Raw genomic sequence first — 24692 nt, forward strand, 5'->3', positions numbered from 1 at the left:
AATATAAACTAATAAAAATATATAAATACAAAATATATAACTGTAAATATTAAATATTAACCAATTGAGTGTGAATTATTTGATAGTGGTAGAGGAGGAAAAATTAAATGTTATTCCGTGCTCATTGAAAAACCATTTATTTCATGGAATAAATATTTTTCTATCTATGCTGTGTGCCTACCTAGGAAGTACACATTATACATATAAGTATGCATTTTTCTGCCGTCCTCGTTCGCTATCTGGGGAGCGGGGGGAGGGGAAGATAAGCAAATCCCTTATCTTTTTAATTATTGATACACTGAGACAAACAAACTGAAAATGGGAAATGTAATAGATACGAAGGAGAGAAAAGGAACGGCCGAAAGGAGGGAGAGACAAGGACAGCTTGACAGGAGGGGAGGAAGGGGGAATTACAAAAGAATCGATCTTTTTCAAGGAGCTTTCTCTTACGTTCTAAATGATCGCTTTATAAAAATCGCAAAAGTTTTCTTTATAAACTCGTATGTGTGCATGTGTATGTGTATGTATGTACGTATGTGTGTGTGTGTGTGTGTGTGTGTGTGCGCGCGCGCGTGTTTTGTGTGTTGTGTTGCGTGTGACTTTTTTCCTTTACAATCACATGAAGTTTAGGGACGGTGCGCGCAAGTCCATCGTACATCGTATACTATTTTACAAAATGTAGCTACAGTGCACTTGACTCGAAGCCGAGGGGGAAAAACGTGGAGTTAAGTGTTAGCTCTGATAGCACGAGAAGTTTCAAGTACGTTCCCGGATTTTGAAGATTGCTATATACAACACGAGGGATTGAAACCGGTAGAATCTCGACGTTACCCGGAGGTTTCAGAGAAAAATGGTGCACACACCCTGTTTATTAAACGGTCGTTTGCCGCGTCGATCGACCCCGCGGCGATCTGAATTGATCGAAATTATATTGGTTTCAATCGCTACATTTAACTTGGAATTGTTCAAGCGTCGGGGGACACGTCTATACATAATTGCGGCACTGATCCTCTCTGTCACCGTGGTAATTAATTAGCGTATATGCCCGAGGATCAGGGACGGATCCTAATGAGTCTATAAAAACTAATAAGAGCGCTTGTCGAGATATATTACCCCTAGAATAATTTTGTCTAAAAAAAAAAAAAAAAACGAACGCTTGTCCAATCTTTTTCTTTTCTTTCCTTTTCAAGATTGTACAACGCGTGGAATAGGAAGGGACGCGCGTTCCAATAAAAAGTCGCCGTCCCTTCTTTGACGAAGCGCGTCACCCGACCGACGCGGGTAAGTTACGAAGAAAGCTATACGAAAATCAGGCGCGCGCGTCGCGCATCTCGTTTCGCGCGAATAAATGTTTATTTATCTAGAAATAAACGCTCGACACTCGTTCTGCGTGACGAATGACGAAGGGGAGGAGGACGTGAATACGAACTTTCCAATTGGCGCGATATATAAAAAGTTCCGAGCGCGATTAGCCGGATATTGGCGCCATTATATATAATTACAAATTACAATTTATTACTTTAGAGCCGTACTCGCGTTAGAAAAAAAAAACTAGGAGGGCTGAGGGATTTTTCCGCCAATACACGAGTAACATCCTCGTCGGATTCTCCCAGAGGACGTGGGAGTGTCAGCGAAGCGACACCACATTCTCGCCTGCTTACGACTTATTTACATAATTCGACACGCTCTCTCGCACATGCACTCACAATTCGCTAAAAAAAAAAAAAAAAAAAGAAACGATCATATAATGAAACGTTTCTATATACATATAATAAGACGAGGGAGAGAGGGAAAAAAACCATTAGAAAAAAAAACAACGATTTTTACTGTACACCGAGATCTGTTGGCCAACACGTTTCCACCGATCGTCGACGACCTTTGTTTCGATAACAACGCATTTTGTATTTTGCATATATGACGTAAAGAAATGGGAGAGATAAAAATTACGCGTCTCGCGACGCGAAACGGCCACGTATTGTATCCTAATTTACGTAGTCTCGCCGCGGCGCAATAATGAAAATGTTCAACAAAGTTTTGCGCTGCTTGTTGGCAAAACCATGGTTAGAGTTCCGTGAACGTAACGCTTGCGCAATAACTACACGGGCGTTATAAATATCCTTATTCTACCCACCTTTCTTGACTTAGAGGAATAAGAAATTCGCGATTATATTTTTTTTCCTTTCTGAAGGGAAAAATCGTAATTCCGAGGCCGTAATCAGGATTTTTTGTGGATCAAGTGCAAACGTATCGGCGTCTTAAAAATAATACCGTGACTCTAGGAACTATCCGCCTTGCCATGGACCATGGACCACCCCGTTGAGGTGCCTCTGACACGGCGCGAGTCCCACTTTGGACTTCCCTTGGCATCCAGCACAGTCTTCGTGGGGGGGGGGGGGACTCTCTCGCGAATCACACCGTCTACCCCGCGTACACTTTTGTGTTTCCTCCACCGAGCGCTCCAAAGAGATCCGCATATCACGCAATCACTCTCCGAACAAGGCACTTTCAGTCTATCGGATGAGGAATCGCCGTGAACACGACAACGACGACGACGACGACGACGACGACAATCGACGACGATTGACGAGGACAATGACGATGATCGTCGAGATTGATCAGTGGGAGAGCATCGCGGCATCCGTGCGGAACTCTCGGCGTCGCCCACGTCGCTTTCGTTTAGGCCAGAAGCGAAGGTGGACTATGAGCACCCGCATTTCTCGACGACCATGCCCGGCAACCGCGAGAACACGATCTGGTACTCGTTGTCGAAATACAACATCGTAATTTCGGACAGCTTCCTAGGTGCGCAACACGGCCCGGTGTTGTTCGGCGGTTCCGCCAGGCTGACGATATGCGTGTTCGGATAGGCCGGGAGAAAGGCCATCGGACAGTCACCCGAGCAGTAATTGGCATCGTATCTGCGCACACAAAGATCCAGGGAACCGATCGTTAATTCCACTGTCAATTAATACCGATCCGCAAAATTAAATTTGTCTCATCAATGTATAATTTCCCGAGTTTTAATATTAATTTTAAAAGAAAACAGCTAAGATTGTCTGTGAAAATTAAAGTAATCAACGTTGATGAAATTCATTTCTTTCCATCCATTAAAAAAAAAAAAAAAAAAAAAAAAAAAAAAACAGAAATATCGATGATGATAATAGGTATAAATAAAAATTTAACGTTTAAAATTTTTTGCTCTATTTTCGTTGAAGTGCGTACTCCAAATCAGTCAGTGTACACTTTTCTCATATGTTCGGCGAAGCGTGCTTGCGTATTTTGAATCTCCGTATAAAGATCGTAAATAAGCGTAATATATAATTTCACATTTGTATTCTTCAATAAACTTCACGGTTAAATATCGTCGTGGCAAATTAACTCGAAATGTACATCGGTATTACATAATAAAAGGTATTTTTAGACCAAACTTGCGCAAGGAACAGTTTAGTGCTGTTGATGTAGAACTGTTCTACGTGCCAGCAAGTAAAGTCCGCAGTTCCTTTATTGAAACCCAGTTTGGCTCAAAATATTTTCCTTCACCGGAGAAATCTTTATGGGTACGTGCTTGACTGACGGTGCATTAATCATTTCGCGAGTCGCAATATGTTCTCGCAAAAGTACACACGTTTAAAGTATTCTATTAAACAGGCATAAAATATATCGCGCCAATATGACTCACCCGAGACGGATCGTATCTGATTTTTTCGAGATTTTTAGAGATTCATGCTCTTCGCAATAACAAATAAGTAGAAATAGAACTTAAAACGATGTGACTTTCAATTAATCTACGCAAATCGCTTTTCCATCGCAAATCGCAAATCCTCCAATTAATGAAGAAAAAAAAAGGAAAGAAATGGAAGAATCGCGCACTCACTTCTTAGGTGCGATTATCCAATCCCAGCCGAATTTCTCAAAGTCCACCGTGAGCTTGTACCGGCAACACCTGGTCTCCTGGCTGGCCTCGTCGCAATTGAGTCCCACGTTCCTCTTGATCCTGGAGCCCCTTCGCGAATCGAGCTCCTGCATCTGCACCTCGAGATACGGGGCGTACTCCGCGCCGGGATTGGTCTCGACTAGCCGGGCCGAGTTCCTGCGATGATTGCTGCCGGGCCCGGTGATCTTCAGGGCGACCCCGAGATTATCCCTCGGATGCTTGAACCACTCCGCCACCATTCGTCTGAGCTCGATCGTGATCCAGCCGCCCCGCCGTCCGTACGGTCGAGGGTGTTTCGTGGTCAGTGGTGGACCCAGCAGGGGCCCGCCCGTCTCGGTCGCGCCCCGAAGGATCCTCTGCAACGTGATCGTCACCGGACCGGCGTCCTGATGGCCGTCCAGATCCATCGGCTCGCCGAGCTCCGTAACTTCCTGATTCACGCCCCATATCCACAGAGACAGCTCCGCCCTGGTGACCCGATGCTGGACGACCTTATCGGAGAACTTGAAGTACAGCACGTCCAGGCTGCCCTTCGAGTGCCTTAGCCTCTGATCTGAAAAACATGAAGTTTACGCATACGTCAGTAACGCGGAATATAAAAATCTTAGCGGAGTTATTTAACACGGAGACAAGCCACGGAAAAAAAAGGTTTTGCTGCAACAACAAATCTATTTGTTAAATATGGGATAACTAACATTTTTTGCTGCGAGAGCTATAATTTATAATTTTGCAATAATAGCAAAACATTTCGTTGCAATAGCAAACAGTTTTATAGTAGCAAATTCTTTAGCTAAATTTTTTTCCGCGTGAGCTCAATAGAGAAACGTTCTTTAAAGGTAAATGTCGATTGTATAACGCGATTGGAATTTGATCGTTATTTTTAACAACGTTATTCTGAAACAGCCGCAAGAACGATTATTTAACGCTGCGTAGCAATAAATGCATTGGTGTATATGATAATTGTAAATTGTGTAGGAAAATTCCAATTAGCAGATATATAGTCTCGTCGCGCGTCGGCGCGTTGAAAGTACCAAAACAGCGATAATGTGTCGTTTCTTCCTTAACGGTATGTACGCGTGTAAACGTGGATTTTTCGTTCTTTTTTTTCGAAAAGTATACAGCGTTCGCTTATTGCGTCATTTATTATCCACGAATGAAAAGATTCTCGCTGGCCGATACTAAGTACATGCACGATGTTGCATACAGCTCGATAAAGTATCGTCGCGCTGCTTAATGACTCCCTGGCTACTTGGCGATATCTATACGTATATAAATATTGAGATAGCATGAATGAATAAAAACATAAAATTAAGCAAATATTTGCTTACTGCAACGTAAACACGTAATATTTGCGACGAATTTGGCTTCATTTTTTAAAGATAGACACAATTTTGCTTACGCGCACGCGATTATAAAACGAGATATTTAAATCTCGCCCGTTTAAAATCCCAGATTGGTTGCGCGATACGTCTACGTCACTAAACACTGTGCACAAAATACTACCATATAGTTTGAAATCGAAAGATTTGCACTGTGTTATAGCGCGAGTACACGCGGCCTTTTTAAGCTTCCAGCGAGATAAGGACGTAAAAGAGTGCGTCTGCGACCTGCGTCCGCAGAAATTGAGTAATTCATTGATCCCAGAGATGTTGAAGCCAGAGTATATGCTACAACATCCTCATCGGGCTTCATTCGGTGCGGGGTTATCGGAATAGAATATATGAGCGCGATAATAATTTACGTATAATATCGCGGATCTATTTCGAGCAAAGTGGATACAAAGTTGACTGTTTGAAAACATTTGCGTTATCATTTCATTAATCGCGCAATTAACGCCGTTACGGGCAATTGCATATCGATCGGGATATACGCGAGCGATCGCAAGTGCGTGGACGATGCGTGGATGCACCCGCGATTGCGGCGAATAATTATTTCTAATTGACCGATAGCTCTCGACCGTAAGCGCGTCGGCGATAAGGCGCGAGCGTATTAGAAGAAAGTGTGCTACACGAATTGCGGATATAAGTCCTAATCGGTATACGGCGACACTGTCTTACGATATCGGCCGTATAACGGCACGACACGCGTAACGTTCGTTATCCTCCGCGTGATTTGGCCTTTTTGCGAATGAAAGAGCCCATGAATTATATACGCGCGTAATAATCTCGTACCGGCGGCGCGGCGTGCGCATATGCACATGCACGTGCGATCGCGAGCGGGCCGTGCGGACAGGCGGCTGCTTAAAATAAGTTTATCGGCGAGCAGTAGCTCTTTTGCGATACTTCTTCCGCCGGCCACTTTCCCGACCGATCGAACGAGAAACCCGCGTCTCTCGTGTACGCCTCTTTTTCCGCCGGCTCGGCTCACCGGCAGCAATTTAATGCGCGTTTCCTTGAAATTTTTAATTTTATTAACGATATGAAATTTCCGATGTTACGTTATCGGCGTAAGCACATCGACAGGGAAGGCAAATCGACGAACGATTATCCCGTGCCCCGTTCTTTTTGCTTCAACGACGACGCGCGGACGGCATCGCGGACACACGTCTCTCCGCGGTATAGAAACGCCTCGATTCGCAGCAGCTAAAGCCCCTTGCACAATGCTAGGCAACAGGCAATAGGAATAGGGAATAGAAATCAGAAATCATGTATAAATGCAGAATAAACAGTGACATAGGCAATAGACACAGAGTTTCCGTCATGTTGGAAATTCTGCGCCTATATTGCCTGTTGCCAACCAATCACAGTATTCGAATTTTTTGGGTTGTAATTAACGATTTTTTGGTTATTTCCTGTTCCTATTGCCCGTTGCCTAGCATTGTGCAAGGGGCTTAACACTCGCGATCGAGTCGACGCTCGACGCATAGATTGTTGACACGAGGGAGTCAAGGCGAAGTCTTTCGGGTCGCTTTCTCCGATTGCAAGCGTGTGCAGATAAAACCGCAGACACGAGTATTGTGAAAATAGAATTTGACAATAGAATTTTCACAATTTAAGAATTTGATTTATATGCCGCGAGTCTGCTGCGTTATACGATTATCAGTAAAAAAAATTTGCATCTTCTCGCAGCTCTCTCTGGCTTGTTTATTCGTGCTTCGTTCACACGAAAAACAATCGGGAAGAAAGAGACGGGAAGCTGGATGAGCTAATCAGCTAATCTATTTCACTTCGCGAACGCCGCGGAGTTGCGAAACCTTTGCTTCTCGGTATGTTAATTATCAATATCGCGTTTCACTCGTGTCGCTCATTACGGCCGGCTTCTATACGAGATCGCGACGAGGCCCGATCGTATCATCGGGATCGCGCAGAACAACCGGCAAAACCTTAAAGACTTAAAGACGCGCGCGACGTGGCCGGTTTTCAAAATAAGAAGATCCCACCGACTTAGAAAATCTTCCTCGCTGGACGGCAAGTTGCTGTATACGCCCGCAAAAACGCTTCACAAACGCCCGCGCAGGGGCTTGTATTGCTCCGCGGCTGTTCTCGCGATCGGAGGGGGGAGGGCGATCGGCAATAAATCAGGAAGAGAGCTCGGCGGAGAGTCGTGCTCGGATTTCTTGCCGATCGAATGCAGCGGCGCGGCGGCGCTCGCTCGGCGGCGCTGAACGCACGCACGTGCGTCCGACATTTACCCTGATGACCGACGTTAAACTCGACCCCGGATCCCGTGCGCTCGCGAAGAGCGAGCGACCGGCCGCGGACGGACGGACGCGGGACGGGTCGATCGATCGATCGATCGATCAGCGACACGCGGGACACGGATAATATACGCGAGAGAAAGAAGAAGAAAAAAAAAAAAACGGAGAAAAGAAAGAGGAGCGGCAGGAGAGGCAGATTTATATACACGGCAGCAGGGGCCAGGAGACTCTATCCAGGCCATCGCTCGGCGCGACCGCTTCCACGAAGGGTAAAGCCACCTCAAATCGTACCGTTATACCGCGAGCAACGTTTTTCATCCGATCGATTCCCCGATCAATCAGCGACTCTCGCCGCGTATCGATATATACCGACGCCGCGATCGACTTTGTGCGTATATATCTTCTAAGCCGGCCTGGTATTCGACTGGTTCCTCGCGCCGCGCCGGTTGCAGCGTAAGAAGTTTTCCATGAAGCTTATGAATCTCGGACGGCGTTTTCCTGCCTGGCTGACAACGCTTTAAGATGACACGAAGGATTATTTTAGATGACCATATCGAGAAAACTTGAGATCATTTTGGAAGAGATCAATTTGTTCATTAATGCTTAATTAATTAACAATTAATTAACCATTCTTCCGATCGTCACGCAATAAATGAAATTAAATCAGTCATCGTTATTATAATGCAGTTACAAAAATTTTGGTGTTATCTATTTGTTATCTAAATTTTCCAATGACCGATATAGCTCCATATATTTCTTCACATAATACCCATTATCGTTTGTAATTTTCTAATTAATAATATGAAACAATAAATGCAATATAACATACGTGTTATATTATGTACAATCGTACCGTATTGATATTATTAATTAGAATATACAATCGTTATCTATACGGTACGATTGGAATGAAGAATTACAACACATATGTAATGTAACTGATGCTCGGTGTTTATTGGGATAAAGTGTCATCTGTTTGCTAAAAATTTGCCAATCATCGATAGCTTCACAATATTTCTTCACATTATATTCATTGTTGTTTGTAATTTTCTAACCAATAATATCAAACAATCGTGACTGAAGCGATGTGACGCTGATGTGAAAAAGAATGGAACGAGACACAAACGTGTGGAATATTTTTCGCGGAATGTTTATTCGCTTATGCTCCGCGGAGCAGCAAAGTCCCTCCAGCTCGCTGGTTGGAACGTGCGTCGCCGGCGTCTCTCATTATACGCCACGCACGGAGGAGATGAGGAGGAAAGGTCTACGCGCAGCTACTACGACTTTCCTCAATTTTGCATGGAAATTCGGCGAGATTTGCGTGACGCCACGCGTCAGACGTGGTGGCGGTTTATTTTCGTTAACGTTTTATGAGAGAGAGAGAGAGCACCGCGCGACGGACGCGCCGCGATTAACCTTGCTCGAGCGGCGCGGCGCAGGCTCTCCGTTTTCGAGCACTCGAATAATTCGATTACCATCCCCCCACCCGCTCCCCCCTACCCCTGTGCCGCGTTCTACCCTCGGCCTCGCGTTTATTCACCGTCACTGTCACTGTCACCCGTCAGCCGTCCCGTTCTCCGCCAACGATCGTCTGACGCGCGCGCGCGTAGACTCTCGCATCTACCCATGTACCCATAGACATATCTACCCGTTGATGCTACCGTCTACCCGTCACGCCGTCTACTCCCCCTCACGGGGGAGTAATTATTATTAATCACGTCAACTTTACGATTACGGACGTGCCCGCGTATACCGCCCGCGCCGCGCCGCCAAAAACGCGCCCTTCGAGCGAGTTTTAAAACGGCTGAAAAGTTTCGGCGAGAGAAAGTTTGACAGTTCGAAACCTCTCACGCGCCGACTGGGTATAGACGGTCTACTAACGGGAATCGTCCCGCGTATTATACCCTAGGGGGGGGGGGAGGGGGACGCGAATATAATTTGACGAATCGTTTTGTCGGGTTGAAAAGTAAGAGCTGATGCGCGGCGCGATGATTTACATAATGGGTATTTCCAAAGAATATGTGCATCGCATCTCATTCAGGAAAGTGTCAGACAATTCGGTGCAGCTTGCACTTGGACTGTGCTATCGCAAATTTTTATCGTGAGCTCTTTCGCTCTCCTCGATTCTACCGTTTTTCGACAATTTGAAAAATATCTCGCACGCAATTTGCAAATAATTTGCACAAAGCCCGCAAAAATTCCCAATAATGAATCTTATACACGGAAAAAAAGAAGTGTCAAATCAAAACTTCTTCAAATCTTCTTATAAGAATTTCAACTTTTTATTTCAACTTTTATTTCACACACACACAAGTAAGTTTTCTTTATTTAACGCAATAAAGTCTTTATAAGTCTTGATTCGACATTTCTCTTTTTACCGTGTAGCGTAAAGTTTCAAATATTTCACAGTCATGTTTCTAACGAAATCGAATTATTTTACGTTAATATTGTTATTATTATTTATTAAAAAATATCTGCACATTCTCTGCGCCCAAGAAAATGTGCGAATGATACACTCAAACGAGCAGCGGGACAAATTATTAAGCATATAGGGCTGTTTCGGTGAAACAGGCTGAACATCCAAAGTGCACGGCAGCACACGCGGCCGTGTCGTGACGATGGACGATTTGCCATGCGATATTTTTAAACGTCGTCGCCGCCCTCACGTACGGCTGTAGCTCGGAGAGCGAGAGAGAGAGAGAGAGAGAGAGAGAGAGAGAGAGAGAGAGAGAGAGAGAGAGAGAACGAAAGAATCGGCTGATAGCAATGAAAAGTGCATCAGGGATGCGTATATCCCGGGTAGACGAGGAGGGGGACCACCGTGGCGGTCGGCGGAGAAATCGTTCCGCGTATCACAATTTTTTCTCCGCTTTATTTATAGGCAGGGCCACGACACCGCGGTATCATCGTTGTTTTCCAATGATTTCCACCCGTTTGAACGGGCACTCCTGTCTTATTTTCCCGCTTATTCCAACGCGCTTCTACGACACGCACCGACCAGCCTTTCCGTCGACAAAGCGCGATCGCGGTTCCGCATTTAGCGACCATTACGTAGAAAGGGAGAAAGGGAACGAGGGAGAGATATCTCTGGACTGATAGACGAGCGGATGAATCGTACTCCACAATTAATGAAAATTCAATTAGACATCGTCTTTTCGCAACAAGCTTTTCGAACGAGATTTAATAAAGCAGAGAACGGAAATAAATATTATAAAGGGCACAGGGGACGATTAACGCTCAAATGATTGACAGAGATATGATGTACTAATATTTTTTTCAAATCAAATCAGTCTAATTTTGTCTGGAATATTTTGCAATTTTATATTCCGCTTTACGTTACATATATATTGTTCTCGCTAGCGGACTACGATTCCGCGAGTCGCTGTCGAGCGACGAGAAACAAGCGCGTTGATTTTATTCATCAATTCATCCCTCGAATTTTGAAGCGTATATCTCGCGCGCAGCGCGCGCAGGCGAGAAAGTCTTTCTACGTTTGTTCTGCGGTGTGCGCAATGCGAGTGACCTCCGTTCGCTAAAATCTATATTTATCTCAAGCGCTGTGTGTAGCACGATGTACTTAATGCTTTGGCTTTATTGTCTTCACCCCGCGCGCTTCCCTTCTTTTTGTCGTTTACCTTTCCCACCCCTGTGTCTACTGCCCGCGCCGCCAACTGTCACATTTACGGCGCGCATTTATTTGTGTCTGCGCGCGCGCGGGAACACCGGCTTGCGAAAATCCGCGTCGCGTTTCGTCTCACGTGCGTTTCGAATGCGTGCGCCTGTGAAAAAGTGACGATCAACCAAATTTTCGCTAGACACCGCGGGAGACTGTCAAACGTAGACGTGCCATGAGAAAAGCCGAAAAAATTGTTTTTAAGAAGTTACGGTTATTTAGTGAGACGAAGAGTGTCTGTATGACCAATTAATTAATCCTTTTTCCTAAATTAAACGATTATTCCATTGGAAAGATCGTCGATTTCCGAAACGTGAATTCAATTTCGCTCTAGTTTTTCTTTTTCTGGATACGTCAGACATTAAGCTTCAGCCACTTTCTGCATCAAAGGCTCGAGAATAAAGGAAAAATCCTTCCGCGTCGAAACGGGAGCGCCAAAAAATTGTATGACATTATATTACGGTCGAAGACGCGCGGCTCGTGATTTTTTGGCGGGGAGCATTTTTTCTTTTCTGCCGTTCGCGGACTTTAAATATAGTCCGAAATCTCTCGCGCCAGACGGTCTGTAGCCTCGTCTGGACGAAAATAAGCCCACCATCTTTCCCGCCCTAACGGTCTTCCTTTCCGTTTTTTTTTCCGGCCGATGTCGACGTGGTGGCTCGTTACGGGTGCCTGGTGCCCTCCCCCTTGTCCGACCTTCAAACACGAAGACGAGCAACAGGAAGGAACGAAGAGTGATCGGTGGAAAGCGGTGTGTCGCGTGAGGATGCAAAAGTGGCGACGTAGACTCCGTCTCCGGCCTTGAGACAGAACCAAAAAATTGCGACCCCTCAAGAGCAGATCCGAGAATTCTCACCGAAAATCGAGTTTCTGAATTGGGGCGGATGCTTTTTTTGCTATGAAAAATATCAGAGAAAATGCATACGTATATCAAGCGTAAGAATTATAACAGCGCTAAATCTGACTAATTCGTCAGCGCGACTCACAGCGGCATTTCTGCCCTTCGGTTGATTTAATCTCGCGACGCCGACGGGATCGTTCGCGCTCGAAGCGCCGAAAAGAACGGGTTTTCGCAAACGAGAGACGTCGGCCTATACGCACATCCGAGCCCGACTAAACAACCGGGGGCAGCGTTGAGAGAGAGAGAGAGAGAGAGAGAGAGAGAGAGAGAGAGGAGAGGACTTTGCGTGTGTCTCTACACGAAAACGTCTGTGTACGCACACTCATCCGCCCGCCAGGAGCGTTGAACCCCCGAAATTAATGTTGTAACGCAATGTCGTATCTATACGTCCCGTCGCATCCAACCCTCCCGCCCTCCTCTGTGCCGTCTCGTTGCGCCTAAAGCCGCTCGATAACGTGCCCTCTAACTTCGACGTGGGAATACCTAATTGCACTAATGAGCCTCCTGCGAGCCCCGTAGGGCGCGGGGGTGAACGACCCTTCGCGGATTTTGTCGCGTGGAGAACGCATTCGCGTTCGATAGAGACGCAAACGTGTAAACTCTCCGAGTCTCCCACAATGTACCGCGGCTCTGTTTGACAGAGAGCCGATTTCACAGTCTCCGATTAATGTGATCCTCCGATTAAACTCACTCTGCATCTCTTTCTAACTGTCCCCCTGGAAAGAGACGAAGAGTGAGGATCAAGTTAATCGGAGACTGTGAAATCGGCCCAGAGACTTTTATAATTACTGGCCCACGTTGGAAGTCTCGAAATCTGATCTAACGAAAGCTGATACCCGCTATATCTGTATTTCGTGTATTCTCCTGAAAAAGATAGCCATCATTCGTAAAGAGTAGAAAACGCTTCGATTCTTTTTACTTTAAATGTTTAAATCAAATGATATTAAAGATTCTTTTCGTTCATTTTTTAAAATGTTGTATCTCGAATGCGATCAGCCTAATATCGATCAAGAAATTCCGGGACGTTATTCATATCTAATAAGCACGAAAGAGAATCGGTTTAAATGAGACAACTCTCCCTTAAAATGATTACCGAGAATCGCGAATCGATAATAATTCTAATTCCTCGTGGGGGCGCATACGTGGGGCGTATTCGTCAACGTGGGGGGGGGGAGGCGAGTCGGTGCCGCGGTGCCTATATACCTATCATACAAAGCACTTGTCGTTTTTTTCCGGTGGTGCGCTCGCTCGCTCGCAACACACCCCGTAAAACACGCTTCACCGTGGGATCACCTTCCGGGGGGCGCCCCACCGGCCGCCGCGGCCGGGGCGAGACCGGACGTAAAAACTGCCGTCTCCGAGTAATCTGCATCGCGTGACGCAGGCGGCCCGCAATTGCGACTGCACTTCGACAGTATAACAGCGTAACTCGATAAAATTCACATTTGGGTCACGCGTACTCGTTCCCCCTCTCACCCCATCGCCCCGTCACCCGTTCTCTCCTTTCGCCCCCTTGTCCGATTCCCGCGCTACTTCTTTCGCTTTTATTTTTTCCCTCGAAAGGGCCTGCCTTATGCGCCTTGCGGCATCGCGTGCGTTTATGCGCCCGCGCCCCTTCTCACGGAGGGGGGAGGGGGCGGGGGACGGAGGGCTACTAGCGCGTCAGGGAGGGGGGAAGAAAAGAATTAGAAATGCCTCTTCTTCTTGTGCTCTGATTGTCTTCTTGCTCGAGGTAAATCTGTCTGAATAATGGACAGGAGAAGTTCTCAGAGAAAATCGTACGTGAGAATTTCAATTGTTGCCGAAAATCAGAATGAAGCATTTTACTGCACACAAATGCTGTTTTTTATTCAAAATAAAAAAAAAACGTTTTCAATATAAATTAATCGCGATATGAAAAATAATGAATAATAAATGAATAATTATAAAGCAATCTTCGATGTTATCGTTTAAATCAATCTGTATCAGTCGGTATTATAATCACTGCAAATTTGCATCGCGATGCATTTAAAGATTAAAATAAAGATTTAAATTAAAGATTTAAACACACATCGCTCTATAATTTTTGATACTCTGCACTTTTCAAATACTCAATGTATCGATATATACATAAGTGAAGATCATCAGCTAAGTGAAGATTCGACTCACGTATCTCAATTGTTTTTTTTACAAAACTGATGTAAAGTGATTTAGTCACATTTTAGATCGCAGGCTCGATGACCACGTTGCATTATCCACTAACACTGACACAAATCCTAACAACAATATTTCTGATATACGGTTCCTGGTAATTAAATCCAATCTGACATTATATACGAGCGTTCATGCGCGACATATATACTTTATGTAACAGTAGTAGCCCTTAAATGCATTCACCGTGCGACGGTGATATTTGTACGTTTAATACTCGCTTGCGTAGAGTCAGAAGCACGACTGGTTTTCTCTGCAAGAATTATTCGTAGAATTGCTCGGATCGTTCTTAATAGCGCTTCTCGTCGATGTTGATTTATCGGCTTTGACAAATCCATTAAATTCTCGTCAAAATCGTTAAATTGATCGTTAAACTTTTAAAAAGTGACAACAGAAACGTCGCAGAATAGGATTATTTTATTCAAACGAATTATATAGAAAACAAAAGACCAGCATAATTTCTCTAAATAGAAATTTTTGTGAATACAATTTTGTAAATTCAATTTTGCTGTAGAAGTGTAGATAAAAAAGTACACTTTGCTCTAATTGTCGAAACAGCATAAAAATCGTCTTCGTGCTTCGTTCGTGAACGTCAAAATCCAAAACCATCAAAAAATTATATACCAGTCCTAAAAACTAACGTCGAGTAATTCTATTTCCGAGAAATCCGGATTTGTGCGAGATCGGTATCGATGTTTCGAGCGAAAGAGACCGGGCGCGGCGAGGCGCGAAGCGAATGAGAACCGTCGAAGACACGGCGCCTGTCTGCGAGCATGCTGACCGCAGTGGCACTATCTGGGCTATCATTATTCATCGGATATATATCTGTTGCAGATTTGCTAATTTTGTCCGAACAGGTTGATCTAAGCGCAACGTAGAACGGCATTGCAGCTGAAGGGGAACAGCGGGAGATTGACACTCACGATTTGCGAGGTGAAGAGGCGGGAATGACAAGGAGTAATCGCGAAACACAAAAGATATCACGTAAAAGTTACCTAAGCTATTTAATGGACGAGATTTGTCCGTAAAATAATAAATACAATCCTCCGCCTATCGTAAGAATCCCTTGGATTCGGTTCCGTTTCTAAAGGATGTGCATTTAATTAAAGACACACAAAGGTCCTATAATTTCATGAGATTAAGCATCTTCATTTCCGTTACCTATATGTCAAATATGTTTGTTACACGTGATTCACAGAAATCACAAACCAGTTATCACAGTATTTTTTTATTCTGATATATTAAAGAGCATGCAGAAACATATATATGCACATGCGAATTTAACGGATACGATTAATCAAGAAAATTGTAAAAAATTTATCGAAAGATATCGAATATATTATATTAAGTGAGTCATCGTACATGTACAGTTCGCAATAAAAAGATACAAAATAGAATATTGCGCGCCGAAAGAGAGAGATAATTACATTGCGTCGATGTAACGCAGTAAGTCAGTACAATTCGCGGAAACGTTCCGCGATAGCGCGCATGTCACTTAAAAGCATATGCGAGGAAGAAAAATGTAAAAAGTAAAAAAAAAAAACGTAATTATCGCCTGCAACGATGTTAGTAGTTCTTAATTACGGCGAGGGGTCACGCTCCCGATTAATTATCGAATTGCGAGTTGTTACATTCAAACATAAGTAACAATAAGAATAGAAAACACAATAATATCAATAAACCCGACGTACTAATATAAGCATTCTATCATATATGTATGTATATCGCTATTAATCTATGCGATAATTACAATAAGTAAGACTTTGAGTCCACGTGAAGAATTGATGGAGAATTCCAACGTATAAATATAATAAATTAGATACGTACTATCTCTTTTTCGTAATTACGCAATACACACTTGATGGAGTTGCTTTTTATAAACGAATTACGAAATTTACTACTCATCAAAATTAAAAACGGAAGAAGGATCCTACAACTGATATTATATATATTTTACTCAAATTAATAATCTCATCCTTCTGCGACGATTATTTTTTTTTGGGAAGCAATACATCGACAATATGTATTAAGCGTTAGAAATCGTTAATTTGTTTGTATAATAAAATATAGAGAAAAAATTCCTCGCGCGACTCAATCGTACAAAATATATAATATATGTATTAACCAACTCGATTACAATTCGTGTAAAAACGTTTCAATAAAATTTAATTCTATAATCTTCCTTTATAGCGATTGTCTCTCCCCCTCTGTGAATTTCGAGTTGCCCCGCCGCGCCGCTCGCGCTTTCAACAATCGTCCAGCTGGCCTAGAGTAAATTGCCGGTCCTAGAGTATAGCTCCGGGCGCTAAGTCACGGACTAGACTCCCAACAGAATACGGTCCTAACCGCCACCAGTCACCTACAGACAGCTTTAACGCGATGGGGCCTGACCTAGGCTTGTGCACCGGCCGTGACCTTTGTTGCGGCGATCGAGGCCGGTTCGTCGTTCGCACACGTATGCATTTACGAGTCTTGGTGATCTCTCGCGTCTAGGTATTCGACAGGCCTATACTTAATGCCCGTACTTAATTCTACGGAGCACTATTATAGACGGAGATGATTGATGGGTCTTCATCTCGAATTTGCGAATTGATCTGCGTTTCTTCTTCTCTCTTCTCGAGAATATATTGTTAATTGGAAATATTGGAAGAAACCGTTTTTTATTGAAATATTGAAAAATAATTCGGACTCTTTATAATTAATCATTATTACACATTTGAGAAAGATCAAATATGATCTTTCATGTTTTGCCCTTAATATATTGACTCATTCGCGCTTTTTATACGGTTAAACTGCGGACAATGCTAATACAGCTAGTGCGATTTGAAAGTTTCCTCATCCCCCCGCACCTAGGTGCGCGAAATGTAATACATCTCAATTTAGAGTTATGCGACAATTCTTTTTTTTTTTTTTTTTTCTAAAAGTGGCTCCGTTGTTGCAAATTATGACATTGAAGTTTATCAACTTTATCTGCACAACACAACAAGGGCGATGTACTTGTCATTGAATTTTTATGCACTTGATTGGTTCCGTATCTTTAATTGGTATCGCATATATTGTTTAAACATGCGCCAGCGATACATTGCGGGAAAAACATTTAAAAGGCAGTTAATCAATCGCGTCTGCAGCGACTATCGGACCGACTCGCGACGCTGCGCGCTATATATTTCCTGCAGGGATAATTTTAGTCAGTGAGCGATGCGGCGGTGACTCCAAAGAGACGCACCAAGTCTTTATCATAATGAACTTTTAAACTATGTGATTCGTGTCGTATATATATGGAGTTTTCGTATCGAAAGTTGTTAATAGATTCTGAAAAACTTGCATATTGTAGAATTTAAAAAAACTTTGGATATTTTTTCTGTCACAGACTTTTTTTAAATTTATGGGTTTTAAATTTACGGTTCTTTTATTAGTCAGTTTTTCGTATTTTATGACTTTTTGTATAATAATTCATTTAAATGATTATAATGGGCTTTAAATTGAAATTAAAGTTAAGTTTCGATCAAAATTGCAAAACGGGGAATAAAAAATGTTGTAAATTAAAAATAATTGTCTCTACAATTAATGATAATTTTTCTCAGAAGAGATCTTAGAAGAAGCTTCTCAAACTATTACGAACCAACTCCTTAAACTGCCTTAAAGCGCTGATTTGCGTTGGTCATCGGTGAGCGATGACTTATCACGCTTCACGTGCTACATTTATGACATACACATGTATGTACATACATATGTCCGCGGATGCCCGTGTACTTACAAACTGCTCATGCAACAAGAGGCAATCGAGAGATCGGCCGATCTCTCGAGGACATCGGGCAAGAAACCACTGGTCGTTTCGCCAAAGAAGACATATATCATGATACAGAGAGAACGACACATGAAAAATCATAGAAAAATTGCGATAGAAATGTAAGAAAGAAGAATGCGATTGAGAATGATCCAGGAATGAAGGACGAATTGAAGAGGACATTAATAGAAAATGATAATGTCAAAGAAACCCCTTTCTTTCGGTTATTTATATGCGTTCTCGAGAACAAAATGAGAAAAAGAATCACGTTGCAACGATAAGAAAAATAAATAACTGGTGAAAAAAATGCGTTGCGGATAATGAGCGGTCGAAAAGTAGTAAAGATAAGAGAAGGAAAAGATTAAGTGTGTGAAAAGAAAATTCAATAAAACAAATGATTAGCAAGTGCAACGGATGCAATGCATTATATATCTCGCTCCGCGTGTATACTTGGCGCGAGACACTACCGTGTCTCTTGATATATCGCAGAGATTTCATATAATTTGTTTTTTTTTTGTTTTGCAAAGTTCCTAGAGAAGCCAATCCATAAAAACCGGGATATTGTGGAATGAATAAAAATTACATAATTTGACTAGTGATTTTGCAAAATCCTAGGTCCTATCAGTGAAACTGTGAGTTAAAATTTTTATTAACTTATATTTATAAACACATTATAAACTATATTTATATTTATATTAATAATTTTTATTCATTTTACAATATCTCGGTTTCTTGTGAATTCCCAAGGAATTTTGCAAGAAAACGAATTATACGAAATCCCTGCGACATAATATATTAACTAATATGCAAGCGCATTATAACAATAGTCGAGAAGATATAAAAATAGATTTTACATGCATCAACGTCATTGTCCCAAAACCAGACGAAGATTTTTCGCAAAGTAACGGAGATGAATGTAAGAAAGGCAAGGGCGAAAATACACGCGGGAGAAAATTTGCGTGTAACGAATTTTCAAAAAATTGTTTTCCGCAGCGGGGGCCAAGATGATCCGGACGGAGAGACAAGAGGTCGTTCCCGATAACCCGTGTCGCGAATGCGATACCAGTTAGCCATTCTTCCTTTCGGCACACTTTCGACGCTATTTTCTATTTCAAATTCTATTCCAAGTGCTTCTGACGAGACAGCGGTAGCTCGGTATAGCGACCGATACCAAAGATTTTGCGCTTTCGAGTGCAGGTCGCGCGTGTTACGCATATGGTACTCACGCACCGTACGTTAAGAGCGCCGCATTATTATCGCAAGTATATACGTGTACGCGTATTTCTTTTTCTCTCTCTCTCTCTTTCTTTCTTTTTTTTTAATTTTTTTTTTCAATAAATCGTTCCGGCTGTTAATCTCACCGATATTGCTGGACAGTGGACGTAACTTTTGAACTTTCGTTCGCGCCGTTTTGTTATCTGCTAAATATACTGCACACTTATTTTCGACTGTTGCAAGACTGCGGCAAGATCAGTTTAGGAAGCAAATCGTGCGACGTCGATCGCCGTGCTTCAACATGTACAATGGATGCGGTGACTTGTAAAAAGGAACGTGCAGAAGCTAGTTTTAAGTGAATGCGATCTATGAATAGTATATAGTGGCCACATTTTTTTTCGAGACGAACGAATTTCTTTTTTTTTTAAGGGAAATTTATTCTTTGATAAAGAATTCTATTTCAATCATAAAAATATATTTCAAAAAAAATTTTTTGCAACCTATCTTTATAAGTTTTTTTTTCAATTTCAAGTGCAAAATGCTGTGGATATTTTCACGCCTTATAATGCAATTATCTATATGTGTAATAAAAAAAAGAAAAAGAATAACAAATTTATTCGCTTCTCCTTATCTTTCGCTCAGAAAATGAGCGAGCGATGCCTCATCGTCGTTACGAGCGAGCCTTCGGGCATTCGTAATTAGTAATCTGTCCGATGCGGACAGCGATATAACGCGAGTCCGCTGCAGGTCGATCTCGAATCTCACGTATCCCGGTTGCAGCGCAATGGAAAATAAAGCTATAATTGACGCGATATAGATAATAATAAGTCGACGCTTTATCGGAATGCCAGTGTCCATAATCGCGCGATACGCGATAATCGCCCACAATGCGGCCGGTGCGGTGTCGCGTCGGTGAACTCGCCCGTCGTGTGCTCGGGGCATATTACGCTTGTAAAAATTCAGATTCGCCCAAGAAAGAAAGCACGCCAGTCTCGCGGTTAGCGAGACCACGATCGGTCTCCCTCGCCGATCCGAGTTCCTAAGCAGGTCGTTGATCTTATTTTGTTTCTTCCCCTTTCTCTCTCTTTTTTTTCTTTTTTTCGTTTCTCTCTCTCTCTCTCACTCTCTTTCTTTTTCTCTTTCTCTCTCCTCTCCCCTCTCTTTCTCTCTCTTTTCGCGAACACGGGGGCCTTAATAACAGGTTGCGGTTCTACCGCCACTATTACGTGCTTAGCGGCAAGTGGCTCGAAGACATCAGTTTCGCCCGAGGGACTCGTGCGGCGGCGGACCGTTTGTAGCTCCTTCTGCTTTTTAACAAGTGTATATTATGCATATACGGAACGCATACAGGGTGTCCCCGAAAACAGAACGCGATATCCTTGACGACCTCCTTGATCTTCGGTCGTCGTCGTTGGTTTTTAATTTCTGGTGCACCTTAGAAGCAATCGATAATAAATCACGTCGGTTACTGTCAATTATTGTTATACTGTGTACCTTGCGTTATCGGACAACCGCGCTCTCTTATTCCTCTCATCCTGGCAATGCCAGGTTGGTGACTGCAGGCATATAATTTTGCAACTTATGCGGACACAGTGCCAGTGATTAATTGTTGGAATATTTATCGTCGCGTGTTATTTTTTAAGTTTAAGCAACGGTAGTCTCGCCCAATTCAATTCCCGCAACGAGCAATTGCCCAGCATAGGCTGGGAAAAAGAAATCTCAAGATCCAGACTCTATGAGTTTTAAACATCTTTAGTATATATATACGTAAGATAAAGAGTATTTCAGAAATGAGGATGGCTAAAGTTAAACTCCACTTGTAAGAATAAAGAAGGTCGAACATTTTCTTCGGAATTCTATATTATTTCGCTCATGTATCACACAGATTTATGCCTTTCTCTCCGATGTACGTATATTATATATATATATTTTTAATTTAAAAAGACATAAATAAAGGGATATGCAATTATGCATACAGCTGGCGATGCAGTTATACGGTACTCGTCGGATAAATCGTGTCGAGTTAACAGCCACGGATGTAGGATGTGAGAGCCAGTTATATAATTGTTACTTCGACGCTACTCAAGTTACCTAAGATCCTCATCAACGGCGATGATACGATGCAATTCAGTGTGTGCACAATGTAAGAGCATGTGTATGCACGAGAGTGCATGCCGCCGGACAGATCGCCGAGTCGCTGAGGTTAATTTATTTTGACGTTACCAAGGAAAACATGATCGGTGTCATGTATGAAATATTACCACTCGCGGTAATTAATTCTGTGCGAAACGTGGCGCCTGGACTGTGTGTCATGATCTTTGGGATAACGCTACCTTTTACTATATAAAGATATGCACAACGAGTTTTTGCAGTCGTGCATCAGACTAAACATCTCGCAAAAAGAAAAAGAGGAAACGCGACACAGCACGTTGCGTTTGATAATTGATTGTGAAAGATTTTCAATACCATGCGCTCTGCATTGCGAGAGAATAATTAATTAAATATCGCGCATAATGATATCTACTTTCCACGAATTTCAAAACTTAAGGGTTTCGACATTTGATTTCGAAGCATTATTTTTTAAAGTTACATGTCATAAAAGTTCAAATTATGTATAATTAAATTAGTATTTTTTATTTTTTAATATCAATAGACTGATGGAAATATCTAAAACTTGTAATAAAACATAGACTGTTTAAAATATTAAAGTAAAGTCGTTTTCAACAAGTTTAGGTCTTTAAACTTTTATTGAACTAGGTAGAAAAATCACAACTATAGAGAATCAAATCCGTGCTAATATTTTTCTCAGAAATAAATATATAAGAATAAATTTTAAATAAGCATATAAAAAAACTAAGTATAGGCTCTCCTGAATAAATCAAATAGGGAATAGTGAGAGAGGCAATCGGAGCGCCACGCGCGGTAATTATTGATGCGCAATCAATATATAGTCAATAAGATAAAATATATTAATTAGCATATAAAACATATTAAACATACATAAAAAGTGCACAAAGTCTCTAAAAAAAATTATCAAATTTAGCGATACAGAGCGTCCTCACGGAACTGAGACAAGCTACTACATCTCGGAAATGATAGCGAAAATGTTACAAGAAATGTTACAAAATAAAGTGATACACGAGAGTTCTAATCTGTCCCAGTTCCTCCCTCTCCCCCCCCCCCGTGAGGCGGCACTCTGTATATGCAAAAGGAAGAAACCGGAAGGAAGACGAAACTTACGAGGCTGCGCCAAGGCAAAGACACTCTCCGTCTTCGCGGCGTACTCGTCGATCTCCTCGTGGTGCGTGATACCGGGCTCGAGAGGCTGCGGCTGGTCGGCCTGCATCCCGTACATGTCCATCAGCTTCGAGATCGGCGGGATCCTCGGCAGCGCCCGGCCGGTCATGTTCGGCGCCTGCTTCAGGCCGAGCTTGTTCAAGATCTGCTCCTTGATCGCTTCTAAACTGAGCGCGCGAATCTCCTCGTGCATCCTGCAGGCGTTGCAGGCGTTACCGGCCATCGCCAAGTGCCGGACGTGGGCTCTCTCGATGCCGGGCGCGTCGAAGGCACCGAGGAGGACCAGCGAGAGTAGTAGCAGCGCCCTCGTGACCATCTTGTTCAAGGTCGCCCTTGGTCGGATCCGAGCTCTACGATCGGCCTTCGTCGCGGAAAGGAAACGATCAGATGATCAATGGCATCGTCGTTCCCGCCAACCTCTTGTCTTCTCTCAAAATTTTAGAATTTTTCTTAATTTTCCTTAATAGAACCGCGTTCTTCGTTAATATACCTAATAATTCCTACACACTAGTATCTTCCCTTTCCGTCTCCCTATTAGTTCTCCTCTTTCGTTGGATAGTCTCCCTGAGGATTGTAGAAAACCTTTTCTTTCTTTTTCAGTGTTCTTCTCTCTCAGTGCTTTCTCTTCCTCTACTTCTTTTCGCGTAGCTCCGGTCTCATCCGCGAGAAAAGTCTCTTTCTTCGTCGTTTATCTCGCAACGCCAGCTTCTTCCTAAACTTACGCAACCATACGTTCTTCACCTCCAGTAGCCGCTCGGTCCCCTTATCGTGCCCTGAAGTCGGTATTCCGCCGGAACTGGGCGACCGGCCTCGATCACGATCGCGATCCGCACGATCCAGTTTCGCTTTCTTCCTTCCTATACGTCACGAATTTATTAACTCCGAGTGGAAAACTCGAGTCTCCTCCGATTACGCGGAAGATGCGATTAGGCCGAAAAAGAGGGAGAGAAAGAAAGGGAAAGAGAGAGGGGGGAGGGGGGGGAAGAAAGAGAGGATCGTCAGTATGTTTTCCGAGCAGTCCGCTCCACTTTATGGGGTTCACCAAAACCGTTCTCACGCACACCAATCACCGCGAGAGAGAGAATCACAAGGCACTTGAGCGTCTCGGCGAGACTTCGTTCGAAGTGTCCCGGGCAATCATGCGACCGGCTGCATCCTCGTGACCTTCAGCCTTTAGCGCCAATCTGCACTTGCTCCAAGACGCGTGTTACTGCTCAGTGACAGAGCTTCGTGTTCTCTATCAGACGCGCTCCGGACGTCATGGCGCCAAATCCGAACTGGTTACCTCGACCCTCGTTGGCAGGATCAACCCGGTCTTGTCTTCCCTCGCTCGTACTCGCGTGATTTTTTCGTCCTCTTCCTTTCTGTCCACTTCCGGTATTCTGAATTGGCTGACACCACCGGGTTATTACTACTGCGGGTACCAGTACTCTCGCGCTTTTCACCCTCGTTCAAGGACGCCGATCATTGAAATTCGACGAGATCCCGTGGAGAACAATTGTGGTGGACGATCGTCATGCGTGATGGTGTGGGCAGCGGCTCGGATGACGGATTGGTAGAACCCCGTGATGGATCTTAAGAGCTTGCCGGCCTGTCAAGCACTGAGAGAGGAGACCGCAATTCTCACCGCATATATGTCCGAGGTGGAGGCCTCCTCCTCTTTTCTTCTTCTTCTTCTTTCTTCTTCCCTCTCCCTCTTTCTCTTTCTCTCTCTCCCTTTATCCTCTCCGTTACCACACTGTCTCCCTCCTTCGCGCGTTTATGCCGCGACGTCTTTCTCAGTCTCGGTGTTCTCTCCCGTAGTATCTTACGCACTCGCGTCGTAGGGGCCGAACGTATACCTACACCCGCCGCCAACGAATGCCCCCCTGCGCGTTCCTCCTCCCTCGATATTCCCCGCTCCCAACCCTTTCTGCCACCACCGCCGCCGCCGCCGCCGCCGCCGCCGTCAACCGCGAGTGCCGTTCCCCTCTGCCGCCCTTTCACGAACCCGCACTCCCGACCGTCGCACCCGGCGCGACTCGCCATACCCCACCGTTCCTCGTGTACGAACTCTTC

At 43.6% G+C, this 24692-nt stretch overlaps 2 protein-coding genes across 6 annotated transcripts in view; one reads left to right on the forward strand and one right to left on the reverse strand.

Moving 5' to 3' along the window:
- The window catches only part of LOC143903334 (uncharacterized), a 39438-nt gene that overhangs the window by 4030 nt on the left and 10716 nt on the right, over nt 1-24692 (forward strand). The window contains exons 2-3 of one of the 5 annotated variants that reach the window (XM_077416859.1): nt 1191-1281; nt 15170-15268. The exons of 2 other annotated variants lie outside the window; for them this stretch is intronic. The gene's annotated coding sequence lies outside the window, so the exon portion shown is untranslated. The remainder of the gene's footprint in view (nt 1-1190; nt 1282-15169; nt 15269-24692) is intronic. 2 more of the 5 variants (XM_077416858.1, XM_077416860.1) reach the window with 2 other exon arrangements.
- LOC143903335 (growth/differentiation factor 8) lies at nt 122-24247 on the reverse strand. Its single transcript, XM_077416862.1, has 3 exons — nt 22578-24247; nt 3875-4487; nt 122-2918 (listed from the first exon to the last, which is right to left on the reverse strand). Exons 1-3 carry the CDS (start codon nt 22948-22950, stop codon nt 2699-2701), a joined length of 1206 nt encoding a protein of 401 aa, XP_077272988.1. The 5' UTR covers nt 22951-24247; the 3' UTR covers nt 122-2698.

This window comes from Temnothorax americanus, unplaced genomic scaffold (assembly GCF_048541705.1).
Source record: "Temnothorax americanus isolate GAGA-0224 unplaced genomic scaffold, ASM4854170v1 Scaffold45, whole genome shotgun sequence".
Taxonomy (NCBI): domain Eukaryota; kingdom Metazoa; phylum Arthropoda; class Insecta; order Hymenoptera; family Formicidae; genus Temnothorax; species Temnothorax americanus.

What these genes read in the sequence shown, in the direction of transcription:
- LOC143903335 (XM_077416862.1), bottom strand. Translation starts at nt 22,950, where the DNA reads ATGGTCACGAGGGCGCTGCTACTACTCTCGCTGGTCCTCCTCGGTGCC. An exon ending in CTTTGCCTTGGCGCAGCCTC is followed by an intron (nt 4,488 to 22,577) that starts GTAAGTTTCGTC and finishes CATGTTTTTCAG; the next exon opens with ATCAGAGGCTAAGGCACTCG. An exon ending in TGGATAATCGCACCTAAGAA is followed by an intron (nt 2,919 to 3,874) that starts GTGAGTGCGCGA and finishes TTGTGTGCGCAG; the next exon opens with ATACGATGCCAATTACTGCT.